Source organism: Sminthopsis crassicaudata, chromosome 4, assembly GCF_048593235.1.
Source record: "Sminthopsis crassicaudata isolate SCR6 chromosome 4, ASM4859323v1, whole genome shotgun sequence".
Taxonomy (NCBI): Eukaryota; Metazoa; Chordata; class Mammalia; order Dasyuromorphia; family Dasyuridae; genus Sminthopsis; species Sminthopsis crassicaudata.
The window spans coordinates 392558047-392583689 of NC_133620.1; the positions used below are offsets into that span (position 1 = coordinate 392558047).

The following is a 25643-nucleotide window of genomic DNA, read 5'->3' on the forward strand; positions in this document are numbered from 1 at the left end:
CCCCCAAATATTTTACTTTGTCTACAGGAATTTTAAATGCAATTTCTCTGTTTCTTGCTGATGAACTTTGTCAGTAATATATAGAAATGCTGATGATTTGTGTGGGTTTATTTTACATCCTGCAAGTTTGCTAAAGCATGAATTGTTTCAAGTAGGATTTTGGATGAAACTTTTATTTTGAAAATGGAAAAAAAATGTCAAATGTTCTGTTCTTATGCTGTTTATAGTCTAACAGGAATGATATAGCATGTCCAAAAGAATGCTTTATGAAATTTCCATTCAGAAGAAGAGAGGAACCCTAGGGACAAATAGTACTAAGAAGGTGAAAGTTTCTGAATTGATGTGATCTTATGGGAAAATAAATTTCTGGAGACCATTTAGGAGAACAGCCAGGTGAGGAATAATAAAACATATTCAAATACACAAAATAACAATAATTTTATTTAATTTATCTTTTTGTCTTTGAATTAAGATTTGTTGTCTTGACCAAGGAAGCATTTTATAAAATTTAGCCACAATGATGTAGTGTGGGAACCATTTTTTTTGAAGGGACCAGCTATTCTGTAGTGTCTTTTCTATCCACATAAACACCTTTTCCATCCTTAATGATTCATAACTTATTCCTCATATCACAGTTCATAGGACATCTATGGAAGCTAGAGAGTTTCGTCTGTGATTCTTGATCTTTAAATTTATCTTAATCTTCACTCTTCAGTCATTTCTGACTCTTCATGAATACATTTGGGGTTTTCTTGGCAAAGATAGTGGAATTGTTTGCTATTTCCTTTGCCAGATCATTTTCACAGATCAAGAAATGAGGCAAATAGAATGAAGTGACTTGCCTAGAATCATATAACTAGTAAATGTCTGAGGCTGACTTTGAATTCAGAAAGATGAGTCTTCCTGATTCTTGGCCTGGTGCTTTATCCACTATGACATCTAGAGCGTATTTTATTAAATTTAAATTTCTCTCTATAATCATTCAAGGAGATGATAACATGTGATTCTTGATCAATTGGCCTGACATTTCCTGATGAAACTTGGAAACCTATTCACCTCAAAAAATTTAGCAGAAATTTAGTAAAAAATTATATTGCTTTCCCTTCTTTCCAAAAAAGTTTTCTTTTTATTGAGGATAGCAAAATTAAAAATTAAAATTTCACACATATCAATGAGTTAAATTTATAACCAAAAAATTAAAATATCTGACATCATTTTTAAATGCATAAAATCACAGAATTTGAGAGGCTGATGAGAACTCAGCAATATAATATATATATATATATATATATATATATATATAATGTGAAATATAAAATATATAAAAAAGGAATCCCCATTTGTTAAATTTTAAAAAAAGAAAAAAGAAAAAAGCTTCTGATTCCCTAATTCCCTATATTTAAGAAAATGGAAAACAACAACATAACAAAAACAAAACAAAACAAAACAAAAAAACTTTGGTTCTATTATCATTGTTTTTCAGACTAAGCTAAGAGTCAATTTTCAGTCTTTTTTCATTCTGCAAGTCTCAAATACCTTCTCTTTGGTGAAAAACCTAGCTCAAGCATGCTGCCCAGACCTCACTCCCTTTGTGCTCCATCTCCCCTTCAGTTTCAGTATTTCAAATTCATACACAGACAGGATGGTATAAGCTTTCACAAAAGTGCCTTGTCAGCTGGTAATGATAATTGAGTCTACTCTTAGCTTATTCTAGAAAGGACTGTTAGAATCATTGTTACTATGCCAGTACTTAATGCATGTGTCCAGTTTAACTCTGCATGGTTTAAATTGGTTTTAGGCTGGTAGACTTCAAAGATGTGTTAATCTCTTTCTACCAAACACAGATGGAGCCACTAGGAAATGCATTTGTTTACTATGGATATGTATTTAGACAAAATTATTAAATGTTTAGTGGTTAAAAAGTGGTCTTTCTAATCAGATTGAATGATGAGGGAGCATATCTGCTATTTTGATAAGGCTGTGGCCAGCTTGGCATTTGGAATAGAAGGTAGATAAAAATTATTCTCCCTGCAGGCTGAAGGGATGTCTGGTTTCTTTTTCCTGTATCTGTGCCAAAGTGTATCTCCCTTATTCATCTTGCAAACTGTCCTTAAAGTTAATCATGCTGAACATTTTGTGTATATTTGCCTGACAATAAATGAGTTTGAGGGTAGGGAGGAAAAGTGGAGAAAAAAACCACACAACTTTATTAGGACAGAAACAAGAAAGTGTTCTCTTTGTTTAGATTAACCCTTACTGCAAATGTTAGTAAGAATGGAATTTGAGAATCTTTGTTTTGCTCTGTAAGATACCAGAGATAAAATATGTAACACTCAAATTATGCTAGCTTAAGCCAACACTACGGTGATGCTGATTTTTATTCCATTCAATTATTCTTTATAAAACATTAAGCATCTCAAATGGAAATGTCCTCTGCTTGATAAACTTACTTTCTTATATCACAAATCCCCCAAATTAGTAAAGTTATTTGTACTTGAGAACATTTTCATGGGGAAGAAAAGTACCCCCCTGAAGCATATTGAAAATATTTTAGGGGGCAGCTAGGTGGTGCAGTAGATAGAGCACCAGCCTTGAATTCAGGAGGACCTGAGTTCAAATCTGGTCTCAGACACTTAACACTTCCTAGCTGTGTGACCCTGGGCAAGTCACTTAACCCCAGCCTCAGTGGAAAAAAAAAAAAAAAAAAAAGAAACTATTTTATATCTTTTGACTTATGTTTAAGGCCAGAGGACAGGATATTTGTGTATAATCTTTTTTTAAATCAGATTTTTGGTTAAATCCTAACAAGGAAAGACTTTGTGGTTCTTTCCTCATGAAATTCCTCTGGATTATAGAATGTCAGATCAGTTTAGTGATTGATCAGCTATATGCTTTGCTCCCTACCAAAGAGAATCTCAATATTACTAGCTGGTCAAAAAGTTTTCTGTGTATCATAAAGTCTGCCATGACCAACAGTGGTGTCATTTTCTTGGTAAACTTGGATCTGAAAAATTTTAATTCATATCTGTATATCTTTCTATCATTATAGTTGCCACTACTGTGTATGTTGGAAATCTGTATTGTGACATCTAGACTTACAGTAATTTTCCTGATATTATTAGACTTCTAGAAGTAAATGAAAGTATCCCTTATTCTGGAGAGAGAGATCTTTCTTCAATTTAGCAAAGATTTTTAAAAGACCTACTCTGCATGTTATTATTGCCTTAACTCATATATCTCAAATCATTTATATAAAGTTCCCAGATTGTCATGGATTTCCAACATCTATAGGAATGGGATCGAGAAAAGAGGACAGATAGAGGAAGAAATAGAATAAAAGAACAGTATTAGAAAAAGTGACTAGTAGTCAAAGGAAGCGAAAACTAATATATAGCCTGCAATTAATGTTGCAACTAAGTGTAATAATGTAAGAGCAGGTATAGATTATCGAAGCAGTAGGTTCAGTATTAGTACTGGATAAGCAGACTAATGTTTCACTATCTCCTAAAAGAATCAAAGCACAATATATATATATTTATATTTATATTTATATTTATATTTATACACACATATATACATATATATGTATACATATATATATATGTATGTATACATATATATATATGTATACATATATATATATGTATGTATACATATATGTGTATATATATAATATATATATATATATTTTGGGGGGGACTCTAAATTATGCATCCCTTTTCATTTCCTTTATTTTTTTATTAATTTTATAATTATAAAAATGTTTTTGACAGTACATATGTATGAGTATTTTTTTATAAGATAATCCCTTGTATTCATTTTTCCAAATTTTCCCCTCCCTCCCTCTACTCCCTCCCCTAGATGACAGGCAATCCCATACATATTAAATGTGTTACAGTATAACCTAGATACAATATATGTGTGTAAATCCTATTTTCTTGTTGCACGTTAAGAATTGGATTCTGAAGGTATAAGTAACCTGGGTAGAAAGACAGTAGTGCTAACAGTTGACATTCCATTCCCAGTGTTCCTTCTCTGGGTGTAGTTGTTTCTGCCCATCATTGATCAACTGGAAGTGAGTTGGATCTTCTTTATGTTGAAGATATCCACCTCCATCAGAATATATCTCCATACAGTATTGTTGTTGAAGTATATAGTAATCTTCTGCTTCTGCTCGTATCACTCAGTATCAGTTCATGTAAATCTCAACAAACCTCTTTGTATTCATCCTGCTGGTAATTTCTTACAGAGCAATAATATTCCATAACATTCACATATCATAATTTACCCAACCATTCTCCAATTGATGGACATCCATTCATTTTCCAGTTTCTACCCACTACAAAAAGAGGTGCCACAAACATTTTGGCACATACAGGTCCCTTTCCCTTCTTTAGTATTTCTTTGGGATATAAGCCCAGTAGTAGCACTGCTGGATCAAAGGGCATGCACAGTTTGATAATTTTTTAGGCATAGTTCCAAATTGCTCTCCAGAATGGCTGGATTCTTTCACAACTCCACCAACAATGCATCAGTGTCCCAGTTTTCCCACATCCCTTCCAACATTCATCATTATTTGTTCCTGTCATCTTAGTCAATCTGACAGGTGTGTAGTGGTATTTGAGAGTTGTCTTAATTTGCATTTCTCTGATCAGTAGTGATTTGGAACACTTTCATATGAGTGGATATAGATTCAATTTCATCATCTGAAAATTGTTCATATCCTTTGATCATTTATCAATTGGAGAATGGTTTGATTTCTTATAAATTAGGGTCAGTTCTCTATATATTTTGGAAATGAGGCCTTTATCAGAACCTTTAATTGTAAAAATATTTTCCCAATTTGTTACTTCACTTCTAATCTTGTTTGCATTTGTATTGTTTGTACAGAAACTTTTTAGTTTGATGTAATCAAAATCTTCTATTTTGTGATCAATAATGATCTCGTTCTTCTTTGGTCATAAATTCCTCCCTCCTCCACAGGTCTGAGAGGTAGACTATTCTCTGTTCCTCTAATCTATTTATGATCTCATTCTTTATGCCTAAATCATGGACCCATTTTGATCTTATCTTGGTATATGGTGTTAAGTGTGGGTCCATACCTAATTTCTGCCATACTAATTTCCAGTTTTCCCAACATTTTTTTTTCAAATAATGAATTCTTATCCCAAATGTTGGAATCTTTGGGTTTGTCAAACACTAGATTGCTATAGTTGTACCCTATTTTGTCCTGTGTACCTAATCTGTTCCATTGATCAACTAGTCTATTTCTTAGCCAATACCAAATGGTTTTGGTAACTGCTGATTTATAATATAGCTTTAGATCAGGTACAGCTAGACCACCTTCATCTGACTTTTTTTTTTCATTAATTCCCTTGAAATTCTCGACCATTTATTCTTCCATATGAATTTTATTGTTATTTTTTCCTAGGTCATTAAAATAGTTTCTTGGGAGTCTGATTGATATAGCACTAAATAAATAAATTACTTTGGGGAGTATTGTCATCTTTATTATATTCGCTCAACCTATCCAAGAACACTTAATGTCTTTCCAATTATTTAAATCTGACTTTATTTTTGTGGCAAGTGTTTTGTAATTTTGCTCATATAATTCCTGACTTTTCTTTGGTAGATAGATTCCCAAATATTTTATACTCTCGACAGTTGTTTTGAATGGAATTTCTCTTTGTATCTCTTGCTGTTGCATTTGTTGGTGATGTATAAAAATGCTGAAGATTTATATGGATTTATTTTGTATCCAGCAACTTTGCTAAAATTGTGAATTATTTCTAATAACATTTTATTAGAATCTCTGGGGTTCTCTAAGTATACCATCATATCATCTGCAAAGAGTGATAGTTTGATTTCTTCATTACTTACTCTTATTCCTTCAATCTCTTTCTCAACTCTTATTCCCAAAGCTATAATTTCTAATTCAATATTGAATAGTAATGGTGATAGTGGGCAACCTTGTTTCACTCCTGATCTTACTGGGAAAGGTTCTACTTTATCTCCATTGCATATTATGCTTACTGACGGTCTTAAATATATGCTCCTGACTATTTTAAGGAATAGTCCATTTATTCTCATACTCTCAAGTGTTTTTAGTAGGAATGGATGTTGTATTTTATCAAATGCTTTTTCTGCATCTATTGAGATGATCATATGGTTTTTATTAATTTGATTATTAATATGGTCAATTATACTAATAGTTTTCCTAATATTAAACCAGCCCTGCGTTCCTGGTATTAATCCTACTTGATCATAGTGTATTATCCTGGGGATGATATTCTGAAGTCTTTTCGCTAATATCTTATTTAAGATTTTAGCATCAATATTCATTAAGGAGATTGGCCTATAGTTTTCTTTCTCCATTTTCAACCTACCTGGTTTAGGTATCAGTACCATGTCTGTGTCATAAAAGGAGTTTGGTAGGACTCCTTCATCCCCTATTTTTTCAAATAGTTTATATAACATTGGGGCTAATTGTTCTTTAAATGTTTGGTAGAATTCACATGTAAATCCATGGTCCTGGGGATTTTTTCCTGGGGAGTCGATTAATAGCTTGTTCTATTTCTTTTTCTGAAATGGGACTATTTAAGCAGTTTACCTCCTCCTCTGTTAATCTAGGAAGACTATATTTTTGGAGGTAGTCATCCATTTCACTTAAGTTATCAAATTTATTGGCATAAAGTTGGGCAAAGTAACTCATTATTTCTCTAATTTCCTCTTCATTAGTGGAAAGATCCCCCTTTTCATTTTTAAGATTAACAATTTGATTTTCCTCTTTCCTTTTTCTTATCAGATTTAACAAAGGTTTATCTATTTTATTGGCTTTTTCATAAAACCAACTCTTAGCTTTATTTATTAATTCGATAGTTTTTTTTACTTTCAATATTATTGATTTCTCCTTTTAATTTTAGAATTTCAAGTTTAGTTTTTGGTTGAGAGTTTTAAATTTGGTCTTTTTCTAGCCTTTTAAGTTGTAAAGCCAATTCGTTGATCTTCTCTTTCTCTATTTTATTCAAGTAAGCCTTTAAAGATATAAAATTTCCCCTTATTAGTGCTTTAGCTGCATTCCACAAATTTTGGCATGATGTCTTATCATTGTCCTTATCTTGGGTGAAATTATTAATTGTTTCTATAATTTGCTGTTTCACCCAGTCATTTTTAAGATGAGATTATTTAGTTTCCAATTACTTTTGTCTATTTACCCCTAATTTCTTATTGAATGTAGTTTTTATTGCAATGTGATCTGAGAAGAAGGCATTTATTATTTCTGCCTTCCTGCATTTAATTTTGAGATCTTTATGTCCTAATATATGGTCAATTTTTGTATAGATTCCATGAACTGCTGAGAAGAAAGTATACTACTTTCTATCACCATTCAGTTTTCTCCAAAGATCTATCATACCTAGTTTTTCTAATATTCTATTAACCTCTTTAATTTCTTTCTTATTTGTTTTGTTGTTTGATTGATCTAATTCTGAGAGTGCAAGTTTGAGATCTCCCACTATTATAGTTTTGCTGTCTATTTCTTCTTGCAACTCTCTTAACTTTTCCTTTAGGAAGTTAGGTGCTATCCCACTTGGTGCATATATGTTTAGTATTGATATGGCTTCATTGACTTGCTACCTTTTAGCAGGATATAGTTTCCTTCCTTATCTCTTTTAATTAGATCAATTTCTGCTTTTGCTTGATCTGAGATAAGGATGGCTACCCTTGCTTTTTTGGCTTCACTTGAAGCATAATAGATTCTGCTCCAACCTTTTACCTTTACTCTGTATGTATCTCCCTGCTTTAAGTTTCCTGTAAATAGCATATTGTAGGGTTCTGACTTTTGATCCAGTCTGCTATCCGCCTCCTTTTAATGGGAGAGTTCATCACATTAACATTTACAGTTAAAATGACTAATTCTGTATTTCCTGCCATCGTATTATCCCCTGATTATGCTTATTTTTCCCTTGTTCCCCTTGAACCCCTTCCCCAGTATTTAATTTATGGACCCCACTTGTGACGCGGAGTCCTCCCTTTTTAGTATCTCTCCCCCCTCCTTTTAAGTCCCTTCCCCTTTCTTGTATCCTTCCCTTATTCCCCTTTTCCTTTTCCCTTTTCCTCTCCCCCCTTATAATGAGGTGAGAGAGAATTATCTGAAAAACAAATATGTCAATTATTTACTCTTTGAGCCTACTCTGATGAGAGTAAGATTCACACAATGTTTCTCCCCTTCTCTAAATTCCCTCAGATGTGGTAGATTTTCTATGCCTCTTCCTAGGATGTAGTTTCCCTCTTTTCATCACTCCTTCCCCTTTTTCTGATACTATCCCCTTCCCTTGACTACTCCCCCCTTTTTTTATATCAGTAAAATCAAATTATCCATGTGGACTTTCTGTATATCCACAACAGAGATACAGTTCTCAAGGGTTCTTTTTACCTTTTTCTGCTTCTCTTAAGTCTTGTGGATGTAGATCAAATTTTTTGTTTAAGTCTGGTTTTTTTCTTAGAAACAAATGGAATTCCTCTGTTTCATTAAATGACCATCTTCTTTCATGGAAGAAAATGTTAAACTTACCTGGGTAGTTTATTCTTGGTTGCAATCCTTGTTCTTTTGCCTTTCGGAATATCAGGTTCCAGGCCCTTCGAACCTTTACTGTAGAGGCAGCCAGATCTTGCATGACCCTTACTGTGGCACTTTGATATTTGAATTGTTTTTTCCTAGCTGCTTGCAATATTTTTTCCTTAGTTTGGTAGTTCTGCAGCTTAGCCACAATGTTCCATGGAGTTCTTTTTTTAGGGTCTTTTTCAGAAGGTATTCGATGGATTCTTTCAATGCCTATTTTCCCTTCTGTTTCTATTATCTCTGGACAGTTCTCTTTGATGATTTCCTGTAAAATAGAATCTAGGCTCTTTTTTTCATCATAATTTTTGGAAAGTCCAATGATCCTTAGATTATCTCTCCTAGATCTATTTTCCAGGTCTATAGATTTTCCCAATAAATAGTTGACATTATCTTCCAGCTTTTCATTTTTTTTTTTTTGTTTGTTTCGTTTGACTGATTCTTGGTTTCTCAATGAATCATTCATTTCTATTTGTTCAATCCTGATTTTGAATGAGTTATTTTCTTCATTCACATTTTTTAGTTCTTTTTGTATATGTCCAATCAAGTTTTTAAATGAATTATTTTGCTCTGTTGAATTTTTTCCATTTCACTAATTTTTTTTTTTTAGTGAGTTATTTTCTTTTTCCAAATCACAAATCCTACTTTCTTGGGAATATTTTATCTTTTCTAATTCAGAAATCCTACTTTCCTGTGATTTTTTAACCTTTTCTAATTCACAAATTTTGTTTCCTCCTGTGAATTCTTTATTTTTTCCAACTCAAATTTCAGGACGTTGTTATTCTCTATCATAGCTTCTCTTTCCTTTCCCCATTTTTCTTCAAACTCTCTTAATTTTTTAATAGTCTCTTCTAGGAGAGAGTTATGTGATGGGGAGCAGGTATCATTCCCCTTTAGGGTGTTATCTAGAGACTCTCTGCTGTTAGCCTCCTCGGGGTTGGATACCTGCTCTTTCTCTGTATAGAAGGTGTCAATTGTTCTCTTCAACTTCTTACTAGTTGTTAACACTCTGTGGGGGGGTCTGCCCTTGGGGTAAGAAATTTATCAGCTTCCCCCAAGACTGGATGGATGGATGCAGCAGTCCTGTGTATGGGCTAAGAGAGTGCTCTGGGAGAGAGTTCCCCTCCCCCCCTCCCCAGAAATGCCTCAGAGGTGATTAGCACCGCTGTGCTGCAAGGAGTGCCCAGTGAAGAACCCCACTGTGTGGCCTAGCGACTGCCCTGAGGTTTAAAGCTGAACAGTAAAAGCGTCGCAAACCCCAGCCAAAGCCTCCCATGGGGCCATGGATATTAGCAGCTGAGGCGAAAAGCCCCTGTGCTCAAACCAGAAGTGTCTACCCGGAAACCACAGTCCCTGCTGTGAAGGTTCTGCTTCTCTGGGAGTTCTGCTCCTGCTAGAATTCCACTGCCTCAGGCTAAGCCCCTCACTATGTGGATTAGAGGCTGCCCCAGGCTGTGTCCCCCCACTGTTCAGGTTCTTAATTGCCCCAAGGAGAAGCCCTGGACAGCAGAAGGCAGCTGCACAACCGTGCCGAGATTGGTATTAGGTCACTTCTGGATTGGGGTGGATCTAGGATTTGGCTTTATATTTTAAAGTAGCTTGATTTTTCTTCTGATCTGCTGTTTTATAAGCAGAGTAGAGCTAACAGCCTGTGCCAAATTCCTGTATCTCAGTGGCTTCTCTGATCCCAGAGTTCTCCCCAGCTCGTTTGGCAGTGTGCTAGCACCTAACCCTGATGGTACTGATCTTTTTTTTTCCCTCCCCTCGGAACTGACCTTTTCTGTTGAAATTCCTGATTCTCTTCAGCTGATAAGTTATGCTTCTAATCCTTGTGGTTTTTATCAGTCCAGCATTATTTTTGAGGCTGATTTAACTAGTTGGTATTGAGGGAAGAAGGGAGCTTACAAATTCGCGTGTATCTTCTCCGCCATCTTGGCTCCACCCCAATATAATATATTTAGGGGAAATTCATAAAGATAAGTCATCAAGGACTGATTAAATGATGTTCAGTACTTCTTTTCAAGAAGTCAGGAAAGTATACGATGTAATGTTTGAGAAAGATATACATCAAAATAGACAAAATAAAATATTAAAATTCAAAGGACAAACTTGCATTATATTCACAAATGTGGAACACCTGATGACACCAATTAAGTGAGGCCTTGATTATTTGGCCTGTTATCACTCTCAAAGTGTTAGAGATAGTAGAATATTATTTGGTATCATTGCTATATATCTCCCATAAACTCCCTTTGAAATCAGCAATTTTCTTTCCAGATTTAACCTCAATAATTCCTAATACCTATAAAAACCATTTGAGAGGGCAGCATAACATAGGGCTTCCAGAATACAAGATTTGGTTTTGGGAAGACCACGTTGAAATCCATCATCTGTCCTTTCCAAGTTCAGTGGTTACGAATAAATTGTTTTGTATTTCTGAGCCTCTGTTTTTCATCTGTAAAATGGGGGTGACAATGGTACCTGTAGTAGTGAAGCTCTAAGAGATAATGGAAATCATGGCCTGAAAGCATTTTTTTTTTAAAAACCACATAATTTAGGGGGCAGCTAGGTGGCACAGTGGATAGATCACCAGCCTTGAATTCGGGAGGACCAGAGTTCAAATCTGGTCTCAGACACTTAACACTTCCTAGCTGTGTGACCCTGGGCAAGTCACTTAAACCCAGCCTCAAAAAACAAAACAAAACAAACAAAAAAAAAAACCAAACATAATTTAAATATGTGGAATCCTTTTGTTAATTTCAATTTTGAAGAGAAATATCAAATAATGGTTGTTGTGTTTAATATATGAACTGTAGTTATTTTAAAATGACAAATATCATTTGACCATATAGATTCTCCCTACACTTCACACAGTATACCTATTTAATTGGATTAATTTAAGCATATATTGGTCAGTTATTGTGATAATGAATATCACAATTGAATAACAATGCATTACAAGTTTCTTTAAGGCATTGATTATCTTAAAGAAGCTTGTTGTCTATTGTTATTCATGCTTTGGGAGGGCTAATCTGATATATGTATGTATATACTATCTATTTATGGCAGCTAGGTGATACAGTGGATAGAGCTGCAGGCCTAAAGGCATGCAGACTGTACTTCTTGAGTTCAAATGTAACCTCAGAAACTTACTAGTTGTGTGACCCTGGGCAAGTGACTTAACTCTGCCTCAGTTTCCTCATTTATAAAAAGAATTGGAAAAGAAAATCTTTCAAAAAAAAGTTATAATTATAAAAATTAATTTTTAAAATTGATAGAAAAAAAATTTACATTAACATATATTAATGAAATAAAGTAAACATTTCCATAACAAAACACACATACACACACAAAAAAAGATATCATCAGATTTTCAACATTCACCCTTGCAAAACCTTGGGTTCCAAATTTTTCCCTTTCTTCCTCTCATTCCTTTCCCTAGACAGCAAGTAATCCAACATATATTCATTATATACAATTCTTCTATATTTCCACATTTATCATGCTGCACAAGAAAAATCAGATCAAAAAGGGGGAAAAGTGAAAAAGAAAACAAAAAGCAAGCAAACAACAAAAAGAGTGAAAATGCTATGTTGTGGTCCACACTCAGTTGCCATACTCCTCTCTCTGAGTGTAGATGGATATCTCTATCACAAGACCATTGGAATTGGCTTGAATCGCCTTATTGTTGAAAAGAGTCATGTCCTTCAGAATTGATCATTGTATAATCTTGCTGTTGCTGTGTTCTTTTGGCTCTACTTATTTCACCTAGCATCAGTGAATGTAAGTTTCTCCAGGCCTCTCTGAAATCATCCTGCTGAGAGGCTAAAGACTTTACACAACTCTGCTTCTCTCAAATTATGTGCAAGTAAAGATATTACCCTATAATACCAACCTCTTGAAAACCTAAGAACAAAGAAAAACAGAGAAAAAATTTTCAAGGCCCAGAATTATATCCAGAGTCAATAACGTCAATTGGATGCCTTGCTACACATGGATTCTTCAATTCATATCCACTCTCCTCACAGTATTGTGAAAGGGATATGTTTTAATTCATTTCCTTACTGTATCGTCTTAGCAAATGTATTTGCTCTATATGTTGTGTCTACTCTTTGATTGTTAAGGGAAGAGAACAAATGTGATTTTTTGAAGTGAGTACCCACAGGTAACCTTTGAAGCTCAAGGTGGTACTTACTCTCTGGGAAACCAACCTATGTATATGAATATAAATTGAGGTGTTAACCTTTGCATGTCATTTTAAATTATGTCTTAAAGGTTAATCCTTCTTCAAAGAGATTACTGCTGTGATCATATGTAGATAATTAATTTGGTGTATGACTCTTACATCAGTAATGAATCATATTTTATCTATTAAAATAAAATCAATTGAATTTTTGCAATGTTATTTAATGCCTACTATATCTAGTGCCTTCTCACCCTTTCCTGAAGTATGGTGTGATGTAATAATTCTTTTGTCTTACTCATTCCTTTTAATTGCATCCACATTATCTAATACATTCCTAGCCATCTCTGTCCGTACCCATTTTTCCACTGAAGACACCAAGTATCAAACTATTTGTTGTAATAATTTACCAAGTTCTTTATGGAATTTCTCAACCTTTTTATTATCTGAAACAAATGTGGGGAAATAAGTTGTTGTTATTTTCATAGTGGTCTTTTTACATATATTTATAAAGAACTCTGTAAGGTATTTCCTGCTGATTTGGGGCAAAATGTAAACAATTCCATGCTTTTTTTTTTTTTTTTTTTTTTTGCATCTTGGTCTTTGATGACATAGTTGAAGTTGAAGTTGTGCTGAGTATTGCCCTGAATTAATAGGCACTGTGCTAAACTCTGAGGCTAGGAAAAAGAAAAAAGACAGCTTGTAATCCAATGTGGGGAGACAATATACAAAAAGAAATTGAAAAGGAGGGAAGGAGGAGGATGTGTTAGAGACTATCCAGCTTGGGGTAATGATGCTAGTAGAGGTAAAAGCAAGTGTAACAGCTGGTGGGAAAGGAAGAACTGACTGGAATTTCTAAATCCTCTATAAAGGAAGGGTTGGGGAGGGTTGTTTTTTTTTTTGTTTGTTTGTTTTTTTGCTCTCTCCTCCAAATCTCCAATTAGAGGGGAGAAATAAATAGAAGGTACAGAGGAAATACCAAAGCTGAAGCAATCTCCATGATGAAGAGATTTCTGACTTATCCCTGAGGGAATCCTAAAGTTAGAGAAGAAGAAACTGAAACTAACCAGAGCAGCTGGCGGACCATAAGTTTTATCTTACATAGTATATAATGTACCTTCCATTTTCCAACACATGTGCCAATGTTTGCTCTTCTGCCATGGCCTCTAGGATCTTCTTTACTGTTTAGTATTGTTGGAGTACACATTTCTATTCTTTCTCTATCTATTGCTACTAGGGACGATATTTGGCTGCTATCAGCCCCACCCCCCAGTTATTGAGACCTACATCTCTGCCTGCTAACAACAAAGCCTATATCTATATCTATAGTGGCTGCCCCTCTAATCAGATCCTAGTACATCTGTAATCCACATATCTAAGTGCTCTGTATATAGCATTTGCTCTCCCAGTTTGAGGCAGACTATACCCCATATCTATAAGACTGCTTCTCTCAGTGTGATCTCGTGGAATCTCTAATTTCATTTGGTACTTAAATCAGGTTGGTTAATGTTTTTCCCTCTCTTCTTTTACCAAAAAATAAAACAACCACCATCAAAAAAAAAAACCCACAAAAAATCTCCAAATCCCACATACATTTCTATTTATTTCATGTGTGCTTATTTTGTAAATACTTTTCTGTGTGGCATTTATGTCCCTTCAATAGGACAAGGAAAGCATATATATAGATATAGATATATAGATATATCAATATACAGATATAGATATAGATATTTCTCCTATTTCTCCAGAACCCTATATAGTGTTGGGTTTTTTCCCTTTAATGATTACTGTTGAAATGAATAGAAAAAGAAGTTCATAAAGTGCAGATATCCAATCTTGCATTGACCATTTAGAAAAACAATTAATTTGGTTGACAATATATAGATTTAGAGGTTACTTAGCCTCTGATTCCTTTCCTTCATGTAAATCCTATCTCTGAGGAAGAAATGGACTTTCTCACAGATGCACAGATTAAGAGATGGTTGGTATATACCCGCTGAAAATCTAAATCTAGACACTGATGAAGGCAAAAGGTGCCTTTTTTGTTTTTTTGTTTGGGTTTCTTATTCACTTTTTTAATATGCACTTTTTGCCTCTTGTGTTATTTCTGCCTTTGGTTCTGAAATTTTAAATCAAGTAGAATGCTAGAATGTATTCTCTTTGTTTACAAAATAGGATGGCATCTCTTTTTCTGCTCTTATATTATTATAGCTCCTTATTTTACTCTTTACCTACTTTTATTAGCAAAATTCCATGCTGAATCTTTGCTATCTTCACCTTCCATAGACCTACATTTGATTTAATATCTTTAATTCTTACAGATTCTTTAATCTTCATATAAATTTCATTTTTTATTATATGTTGCCTCAATATGTTGGAGCTCTCTCTCTCTGCTGTTAAATTCAATTCAGAGAACCAGGCCTGATTTTACCTTACAGATAAGAAATTTGAAGAATTGTTTATGGAAGAAAACCAATCCAATTAAACATTAGATAATTAATAATTGGAGCTTTTGAATGCTAGGAATTAGAGTAATTATATGAATCAGCTTTAAAGTTTAAAAAAAAAACTTATTTTTATTCATAAAAAAAAAATGATAGTACTAAGGCAGCTAGGTGGTGCAGTGGATGTGATGAGAGTTAGGAAAGGGGGAATCCCTTTTGGGTTGGCGCAAAGATAGTTGCATGATGGTGCAGAGTCCCCTGTAAAAGGAATTTACAGGCCCGAAAACCTAGATTGATTAAAAAGGTTTATTGTAGGGATTTGGAAGTAAAGTTAAAGGTAGAAAGTTGCCAGGGCCAGAGGTGGTTGCTGGGTGGGAAGGAACCCTTACATGGCCAGAAGGATACCATAATTGGGTGGAAAAGGCTCCTGCAAAGAGAGAGCTCCAGTTTGGCTCTTTTATACATAAAGGGGCTTGTGGGTGATGTTGGCTCAGATCTGATGGGGGATGGGGAAAGCCCACTGACCAGGATTTGTAAATTAAAGGTCAGCCATGGGGGAGGGGGTTCTTAAAGGGACCTCAACACCCTTCAGATGGAGGGTGGATCAGATGGAGCATCAGCCCTGAAGTCAGTAGGACCTTAGTTCAAATCTGGTTTCATTCAGACAATGAACACTTTCTAGCTGTGTGACCTTGGGCAACTCACAACCCCATTTGCCTGGGGGTGGTGGGGTGGGAAGAGAGAGAGAGAGAGAGAATTCAAAAAGCATCATAGATTTCATAATTTCATAATTTGCTTGAGGGCTTTTCTTTGTCCCTATTGCCTCAACTTATTTTTTTTTTCCCCTATCCATGCTAAACTTCTTTTTTTTTTTTTTTTTTTTCCCCCCTGAGGCTGGGGTTAAGTGACTTGCCCAGGGTCACACAGCTAGGAAGTGTTAAGTGTCTGAGACCAGATTTGAACTCTGGTCCTCCTGAATTCAAGGCTGGTGCTCTATCCACTGTGGCCTAGCTGCCCCTCATGCTAAACTTCTTGAAAATGTTTTTGTTTGCAAGTGATATTTCCATTGGATCCTTAACCATTTTTGTCTTGGGTCCCTGGATATATCTTTTGGCTACTCTGCAAAAGATGTTCTAAAGTTTTCAGTGACTCCTTAATCACCTAATACAAAAGTATTTTTCTTCCAGCAACATCTTTCTTGATCTCCATACAGCATTATATGCAAACCATTCTACTCATGACTTCTATGATACCACAATCTAATTCTTCTCAAGCAACTCTTTCCATATCTCATTTATTCAATTATTCAAAAAGTCAGCCAGCTAATAAGCTTTTATTAAGCACTCACCATGTGCTGGTACAGTAGTTCCTCATCTATTCTCTAATCTCTTAATATTTTTCCCTCTTTCTTTATAATCACCCCCTTGGGAATATCATTTATACCTATAGTTTTCTCTATGATCTAAGCAGTTGATTCCCAAATGTAGCTTTCTATTCTTAACCTCTCTTTTGAGATCCAGATACCCATCTCCAAATACATTTCCACTTGGATATTCTACAAGAACCTTCAAAATCACAGCTGAAAACTGTTTGTTTTTTTGTTTTTTTTCTCCTCCCAATAAACCTTTTTGTCTTTAATCTTTCATTGGAATTTTTATGTATCTAAATCCATTTTATAAACCTTTGTTTTATGTTCCCCCTCCTAATCAAATTAATAATATTAATCATAGAGACTTATTAAAAAGTTTATTTTGAAGGATCTAGCACACATTAATTGTTTATCTGGCAATGTTTAGAATTTAAATTTCTTCATCTTATGAGTCTCCTTTTGTTTTTTTCTTAATAAATACCAATTAATTGATCTGAATAATGCTTTTCCCTACAAATTCAATATATTCATATTTTACTAAAGACGTCTGTTAGAATTTTTACCTAGAATTGTAAAGTTAACAGATAGTTTGAATTAGTGTTTTTTTCCCAAAAATATCAAAATTCATCTTTTAAAAATTATTTATTTCTCATAGTTTTTGTTTATTCATATTGACTCTCCTCCCCACTACCACATCCAATTTGTCCAAATTAATATAGGTGATTTTCCACCACAATTTTATGAAAACTTGCATATTCTATGAGACATATCACCTGAGAATCAAGTTCCTAAAGTGACTCCTATATCGTGCAAATTAAAAAAACAAAAAACAAAAAAAAAACCTGGCTTTATTGGATTCCTGACTCTGCTAATTCACATCAGATTATTGCCTAGTTTAAGAGCTTAAAAGCATAAGAACAACTAGATGACATAGTAGATAGAGTGCTGGCTCTGAAGTCAGGAGAATCTGAGTTCAAATCCAACTTCAGAAGCTTAATACTTAACTTGTTATGTGTCCCTAGGCAAGTCACTTAACCCCAGTTGCTTCATCAAAACAAACAAACAAACAAAAATATCCCTCATCCCCCCACCTCCAGTTTAAGAATATAGAAAAACCAGATTGTATTTGAAATTTTGATTCTGACAATTCTAATCAATCTATCCCAATTAAAAGAGAAGACTTAGTAAAAGCCTCTATCTTTCTCATTTCTTTGATTCTCTCTCTCTCTCTCTCTCTCTCTCTCTCTCTCTCTCTCTCTCTCTCTCTCTCTCTCTCTCTCTCTCTCTCTCTCTCTCTCCTTTTTATAGCTCTTTTTCTTTTCCTCTTCCTTCTTCTCCTTCTCTTCCCTTTCCTGCCTCTCCTCTTTCTCCCTTTCCTACCTCACCTCTTCCTCCCTTTCCTACCTCTTCTCCTTTTCCTCCTTCTTTTCCTTCTTTTTCTCTTTCTTTTCCTCCTCCTCCTTTTCTTCTTCTTCTTCTTCTTCTTCTTCTTCTTCTTCTTCTTCTTCTTCTTCTTCTTCTTCTTCTTCTTCTTCTTCTTCTTCTTCTTCTTCTTCTTCTTCTTCTTCTTCTTCTTCTTCTTCTTCTTCTTCTTCTTCTTCTTCTTCTTTCTTCTTCTCCTTCTTCTCCTTCTTCCTTCTTCTTCCTTCTTCTTCCTTCTTCTTCCTTCTTCTTCCTTCTTCTTCCTTCTTCTTCTATTTCTTCTTCTTTTTCTTCTTTCTTCTCTCAAAATGTCTTTACTATTTAGGAATTTTTTGTTTTAGGGTAAAAACAAACAAACAAACAAAAAAACAAAACTTTATCATTACATTCAACTGTTCCCAAATAGCCATAATGAATTTAGAGAATGAAATAAAAAATAAAAAATAAAATTTCAGAATATCAGAATATCTTAAAAACTCTAAAATTATATATAAATATATTTAAATGCCAACAAAATGTGAAAATAGAAAATGTTTTTAAAAAGTCAAAAGTGAATTTAATAGAAGGATTTTCAGGATTTTGACTAAGTGCACAAAAAGTTCTCTCTTCATGTCTCATCCAAATACTTCAACTTAAATTTACTGGTAGCTATTTCAGGGGAAAATGTGGTCTCTGCAATCATTAGCTTGTTATAAAGAAAGTTGTTTTTTTTTTTTTTTTTTTTTTCTGCAAATGTTTAGAGAGAGGATTAAAGACAATTTATTGCTTGGGTAGAAAGTAATAAAAGTAACAACAATGGAGTGTCTTCTAAATTGTCATCATTTTCTGGAATTACTAACAAGATCAACCCCAGCAGGCTTTTTGTGTCCAAAGGAATTGCTTTCATTTGTCATGCTTTAATGTATACTGTATCATTAATCTTCTTGCCACTGATATTGGATTGTATTTGTTTGATTGAATTGTAAAAAGTAAATGTTTCATTCAATTGTATATAAGATGAATTCCTTCATCAGAGATTTGCCACAGACAGGATTTGAGAAGTATATTTATTATACATTTCTCTTGGATAAATTGTCCTAGAGCTGCATAAAAGGATTTGGTTAAGATGTAAGTGCCTGCCTTTTCTGTTGTTATTTTTCCAGGAACATACTACGCACAATTCTAAAAAGAAAGATTATCTTTTAAACATAAAGTAGCTTCGCAGACTCATAGATCATTAGAGTATCAAGGTTCAGAATGTTAGAGATTATCTAGTTTCAATCCTTATATGTGATAGATGAGGAAATTAAAGCCTAGAGTGGATGACTCGGTCAAATTCACACCACTAATCACTCAACAGCAGTTTAGCTTCTTCTATTTCCCAATCTAAGGGATACTTTCCCTCCCTTATTTCCATAAAAAAGACTTTCTTAAAAATATGAATTTGAAAAGGAAGTCTTCAAATGAAGCTAAATTACGAACATTTCTTGAAGCTCCTTCATTAATTCATAGATGAGATGATAAAAAATCTTCCAAGATTGTTCTTCAGAAAACAAAGTTTTTAAAATTGGAGAAAAAGTAATATGGATTATATCCTAAGCCCTTCTAACCTGGCAGGATCTGCCTAAACTTAGTTTTTGTCATCTTGGGCTTGCAGAAAAAGAAGTTACTCTCCTATTTTCATGTTTTCTCCAAAAGGAGATTTTGGAGTTTGTCTTCATTACTCACCATTTTGCAAAAATTTCCATTGTGTCCTTTGGAGTATGGGTTAGAAGCCCATTTCTGAAGCTCTTATTGGCTATAAAGTTCTCACTTGCTATAGCAAGAATTGTTTATTGTTCTTCAGCTTGTGTTTCAAATGTGTTCTCTCCCTCTTTAGGGTGAAAGAAGCAGAGGAAGTGTGTAGGCAGAAAAAAGAAAAATCCCTGTATAAAATAAAGCCAAAACATGACTCTGGAATTGTAAGTATATAACATACTCTTTGTTTATGACCTATAGCTTTCAGAATTTGCTCTTAAAATGTACATGAGGATACACACAATTAAATTGGTCTATTATTTCATTCTTTCCTCTTTTTGCTGGTATCAGTTGTGAATTTTTTGTTTAGCTCATACAATTGCTCAGAGACAGAATGTTGCAGCTGGACTGGGGCAAAAGTGTTCAGAATCTTCAGACTGAAAAAGAAGAGACTATTGATAGAAGGGAACCCATTTCTCAAACTTTCTCCAGATTTCCCTTTGAAGTTAGAATAAATGTTACAATTTAATTAGCTTTATTGGGATAGGGAGAAAAATGGGAAATTCCAAAGTTGTCCTTTGCCTGGGGCTGTGAAAATTAAATTCAGAGCCAGGAATGGTGTTACAAAGTTGGTTGTTTAACAGATATCAGATAATGAGATGATTTTAACCACTCAAATTAAGATTTCCCTTGCCTAATTAGTTATTTAAATAATGTGACAAATTATTATTCAGAAGGAAGGGAACATTAAGCTTATAAGTTTGTTTCACTAGCAGTAAAGTGAATAATTTGTATAGTGTATATGTTATGGAGTATGCAAACTGATAACTAAATTATTGAAATTTAAATTATAGTCAAGATATTAATCATAAAGAGTTCTGCAGATGGTTTTGTTTAGGTAACACATTGTATTGATTGTATCAAACTCAAGAAAACTACAGATCTTCCTAAATGGGATCTACAACTACTCAAGAGAATTTTGTCTGATTTTTAGCACAGAAAAAAAGAAAGCATACAGATAAAGAATGTCACTTAACCAGACTATGATATACAATTGAATGGACAAACCATTTAGTTAGTGTGTCAGTGTATATATCTTGTACTGAAACTTCAAATGGAAAAATGAACTGGAATCAAATTGAACAAGGAACCCAGCAAATTAGGCTAAATTTGGGGGAAAAAAATTGATGCTTTAAGAATTCATAAGCTCTTTTCTAAAACAAAATCATCTTTTCAAATATTTAATCATATCATCTTAGGATTGCTATATGATTGCAACAATATATTCACTAAAGAATCGAAATTAGAGGCAACCTAGATGGTAAAAGAAAGACATCATTGAGTGTAGATAGGTTACAGAAGATGACTGCAACAAATGGTTTAAAAGAAATTATTCCAGAAATTAATGATCAGAAAAAGAGTAGAAATGGCCTACAAACAAGAGTAAGGAATAAGAAATAGATAACCCAAGCATTACAGTGATACTTATCTAATATAAACTCTTCAATGCATTCTTCATAGGAAATTTATGGCAGCATATGAATAAGAATCATACAAATGGATAAATTGCTATCTCATCATTGTCTTTATCATTACTCCAGTCTCTATTGAATTGGAGTGAGTACCCAAATTCATAAGAACACAAATCCATTGAAGTTTTGAATTATAAAGTTTTAGAAATAGTCTGGTGCCAAAAAATACCGAAGATCATAAAGGAGTCCTTGGTTTATATTTTTAAATATAAAGCACTTTAGCAACTGAATTTGCAATATTGTCTATAAAGACAAATTATTACAATAACCTAAAGTGGAATATAATTAAAAAGGAACAATTATATGATTAGGAACCATAATTCACATACTAACAGTATTGTTCCCTTTTTCTACAAATTGTAGTTCATTTAATTTGGATCAAGTTTCAAATTTCAGCTTGAAATGTATCATACATAGCCTCTTTTCAGTATTTTTCTCCCTTAATTGAAATATATGTTTAAGAGGTTATAAATGAAGAGGAATATTGACGTATTTGTTAAGTTGTCATATTTCTCTGAGACTGGGGGGAAAGTATGGTACATAAAATTGGAGCAGAGTCTGCAGAGGCATATGGTGGTAAATTTCTTTCTTTCTTTCTTTCTTTCTTTTTTTTTTTTTTTTTTTTTTACACAATACAAAGTTGAACATTAAAAGCACTTACCCTGTAGTTTGTGCAAATCTAATGAAAACACTGAAAAGAAGCTTGTCCATGAAAGGCATATAATATATTTCTTGGAACTTATTCCAAATAGAAAAGTTGTGCTTAGTAACATTGGAAGATTGAAGCAATTAAATTTCTTGGAAATGTTGATGTCTAACTTTGTTTCCTATCTTGTCTGTTTGTTTTTCAGAAAGCAAAGATAAGCATGAAAATCTGATCACCAAAAGTCAGAACAGATAGAGCATTGCCACTAGATGGACAAAGTTTAATGTATTTAGGGGGGGAAGAAAACTACATAATTTTGATCATTGTTTTTTCATCTTGACCTAAATCTAGTTTCTGTTTTCTTGACTGATTTCACTGATCAATTCCACTGTACTGTGCACAAATTAAATATAAAACGTAAAATAATTAAATTTATTGACCCAGAAAATAAACTACTTTTTACATTAAAAAAAACTCAATGCATACAATATGTCCTCCTTTTGCGGCAATCAGTTGTTTAATTTTATTTGAGATGCATTCCTGAAATTTTAACAGGTATTATCGAATTCTTTATTATAAAACAACATTTTATCACATAAAGTTCTAAGTGTATCTTTGATCGACAGTCAACTTTTTCTTGATCATTGCCTAAAAGTTTTAGATTTAAATCAGATAATTTTCCAGGCTAGAGATATATTTATTAGATTCATTTCCTATCATTTCATGATGTTATGATTGAAAACAATGGTTAAATATTCCATCTCCATTTGGTAATTCCTATAATTTCAGAGATATTTATTAAAATTCATTATTCCCTTAATAGGCACAGACTTCCAGGTTCTCTGGAAGATTAAAAAAAAGTCTCCTAAATATTCTTTGAAGATGGATGTTTTACAGTCTGATAAAGATTTCCAAATCTTACAAACTCACTATTTTTGGAATAGCCTTAAGTGAAAAAAAAATACAACATTTTAGTTTTTATCAACAAAAAATAACTTTTCTTAATCTGTAGTACTATAGTCTTTGTATTATTTTGCTCATGACAAGCAGCAAGCATTATTTTATACATTATAATGGTTAGCAGCTGATTTTAATTTGCTTTTTTTTTCATTGTTATTCCAATTACAAGAAGCCTATACATATTGTAGAAGAATCAGAAGCAAATGCTCCAGCTGGAAACCCTTCTTCCCCCCAGGTCCTTACTTGTTTTTTGATGATTAATTAGGTTATTGTGAAGCAATAAGTTGTCAGTTTGTTTTTAAACCACCTTTCACTTTTCATATTGGTGTAACTGTTATTTAGTTTGGAGTTTGAATTATCCTTGATTTTTTCCATGTTAAAAACTACTAAAATATCCCCAATAGTAATTGAAGTGTGCACTTTAAGAACTAATAATGTCATATATTTTCTCAGAGTAATAAAAAAATACAACAACAATAGAAAGCAGTGAAACATGTATGGGATGAAATGTGGCACTCAAAAGGTAGAAATCTGATTAAATACAAGAAAATCAGATCAATCCATGTTCTAAGTCAGCTTGATGTCAATAGAAGCACATAACACAACTGTTAACTGTTCTAAAATGAAACTAGGTCAAAGTCATTATTTTCTCCAAGTAATTCATACACCATACCACAATACATTAAAAAAAAAAATTAGCAAAAGTGATCCATCCAGAAGTAGACTAGGAAGAATACTTTTTAAAAATTTATTATATTATATATATTATATATTTCATTTTATTTTCGAGCCTATGGAATAAGACCAAAAGAACATAAAGAACACACATGGGTTAGTATCTGTCTGTAAAGATTCTGAACCTAGTGAAAATTTAAACTTGGGTTCAACCTCTCAGATTGCTACAATGTGGTTTATGTCTCCATTTCCACTATCAATTAGGCTCTACCACACTGCACTGAAATTTATAAAGAAAAGTGTTACTACTGGTGAATTATTTGCATCTATCTGATGTTCACATTTGTATTTTAAATTTGAATTTTTATCTGCTCAGTATAATCAACACTTTCCAACTCTTTGGTTGTTTTCCATACCCAAATAATTGTGAAGAAGATGATTATAGGTATTTTTTTTCCAATTGTTAAATTATTCCAGATATTAACCAACCACAACAAAAAGAAACTGTTCTTAGCAATTAACAAGAAGGCAAAGGAATTCTCATTTTAATGAAGATATTTTTATTTAGTTTTCAATTTTCTGTCTTGAAGGAATCTAATGATTTTCTTATGGACAATCATTTAGATGCAGCAACTTATCCTCTTCATTGCTGCTTCACATACCCTCTCAAAGGACCATTTATCAATATTTGAAAGGAATTTAAATACTTGATGCCCACAGACTTTCAACTTGTGTAGGAACTGAAATAAAATAAGCCCCTGATTGAATTGCAGTTTACTCTTGTTTTATTCTTTGTGACCTGCCAGGATAGTTAGGCAATACTAAAAGGAATTAGAAATGCCTTTGGCTTTTTCTGAATTAATAATGTGCCAGGATAATTTAAAAGATGCAAAATGAGAATCTAGTTATATTTTTATCTAATAGATTATTTTTAAAAGCTTTTGTTTGTTTTGTTTTCTTTTAGCTGAGAAGAAAAAAGTGTAGGCTTAAAGTGAATTATGTTGGTAGTAAGCCTACCCAAAGTGATTCCATTTGAAAAAAAAAAAAAAAAAAGTGGTATGTAGTCAGATTAGTGTTTTATGGTAAAAGGGAGTGAGTTTTGCTATTTTCAGCCAGCTATGTAAAGCAATTGAAAAGAATAGGTTCCTTCACTGGCACTGATTCATAATCATGTTTGTATATATATATGTATATATATATATAAAGTATAGTATGATGTTCTTATATTTTGGATTTATTTTAAGTGTACAAATAGAGTAGTTTGTTTATAGTCTTCCTGTTTCCCTCAACTATATTACCATACTACGATGAAGTATTAGAACATTTAACAAGATCACTATGTGCAATATTGTATTTAGTGTTTCTATTTGAATTTTTCTAGAATGTTAATTTATATGAAAATAAAATAAAATAAATAATAAAAAAGTCCTTTCTTATGCTACATGTTTTGCCTAAGAACATCTTTTAAATATTTAGCCTTATTTTAAATAAAAACAGAGAAATATGATCATATATCTATTATTTTTAGAAGGAACAAGAAAGATGGATTTCTGTTTCAGGTTTGATGATTGTTAATGGATTAAAAGCATATATAAAATACTTGTATTTTTAGAAGGGCTAGTTATTCTATTTTATATTGAAAATTTGCTTTCTGGGAAAGTGAATATTATTTACAAATATTAGCTATTAGATACTGTAAAAGTGGAAAGAATATTACTTTCCCAAAATAACAAATCTTCATTGAATATTTTAGTATAGAAATATAAATAAATGGGTAAGCATGTATACATGCACATAAATATAACATAAACACATAAACAAAAAAGTGAATATAGCATGTATGATTTACTTTCAGTCTCTATAGTTCTCTCTCTGGATGCAGATGGCATTTTCCATCAAAATGTATTGGGACTGCCTTGGATCACTGAATTACTGAGAAGAACTCAATCTGTCTGTCATAGTTGGTGATAATACAATCTAACTATTACTCTGCATAATATATTCCGAATTCTGCTTGTTTTGCTCAGCATCAGTTTGTGTAAATCTTTCCAGGTCTTTCTAAAACCATCTTGTTCATCC

The 25643-nt window shown here is 33.1% G+C and overlaps 1 protein-coding gene across 1 annotated transcript in view; it reads left to right on the forward strand.

Annotated features, from left to right (window-relative positions):
• Nucleotides 1-22403, forward strand: part of FMN2 (formin 2) — a 460904-nt gene extending 438501 nt beyond the window's left edge. Inside the window, exons 18-19 of the mRNA XM_074262500.1 lie at nucleotides 19894-19975; nucleotides 22135-22403. Coding sequence (XP_074118601.1) covers nucleotides 19894-19975; nucleotides 22135-22161 — 109 coding nt within the window. The 3' untranslated portion in view covers nucleotides 22162-22403. The remainder of the gene's footprint in view (nucleotides 1-19893; nucleotides 19976-22134) is intronic.
• Nucleotides 22404-25643: the final 3240 nt, after the last annotated feature.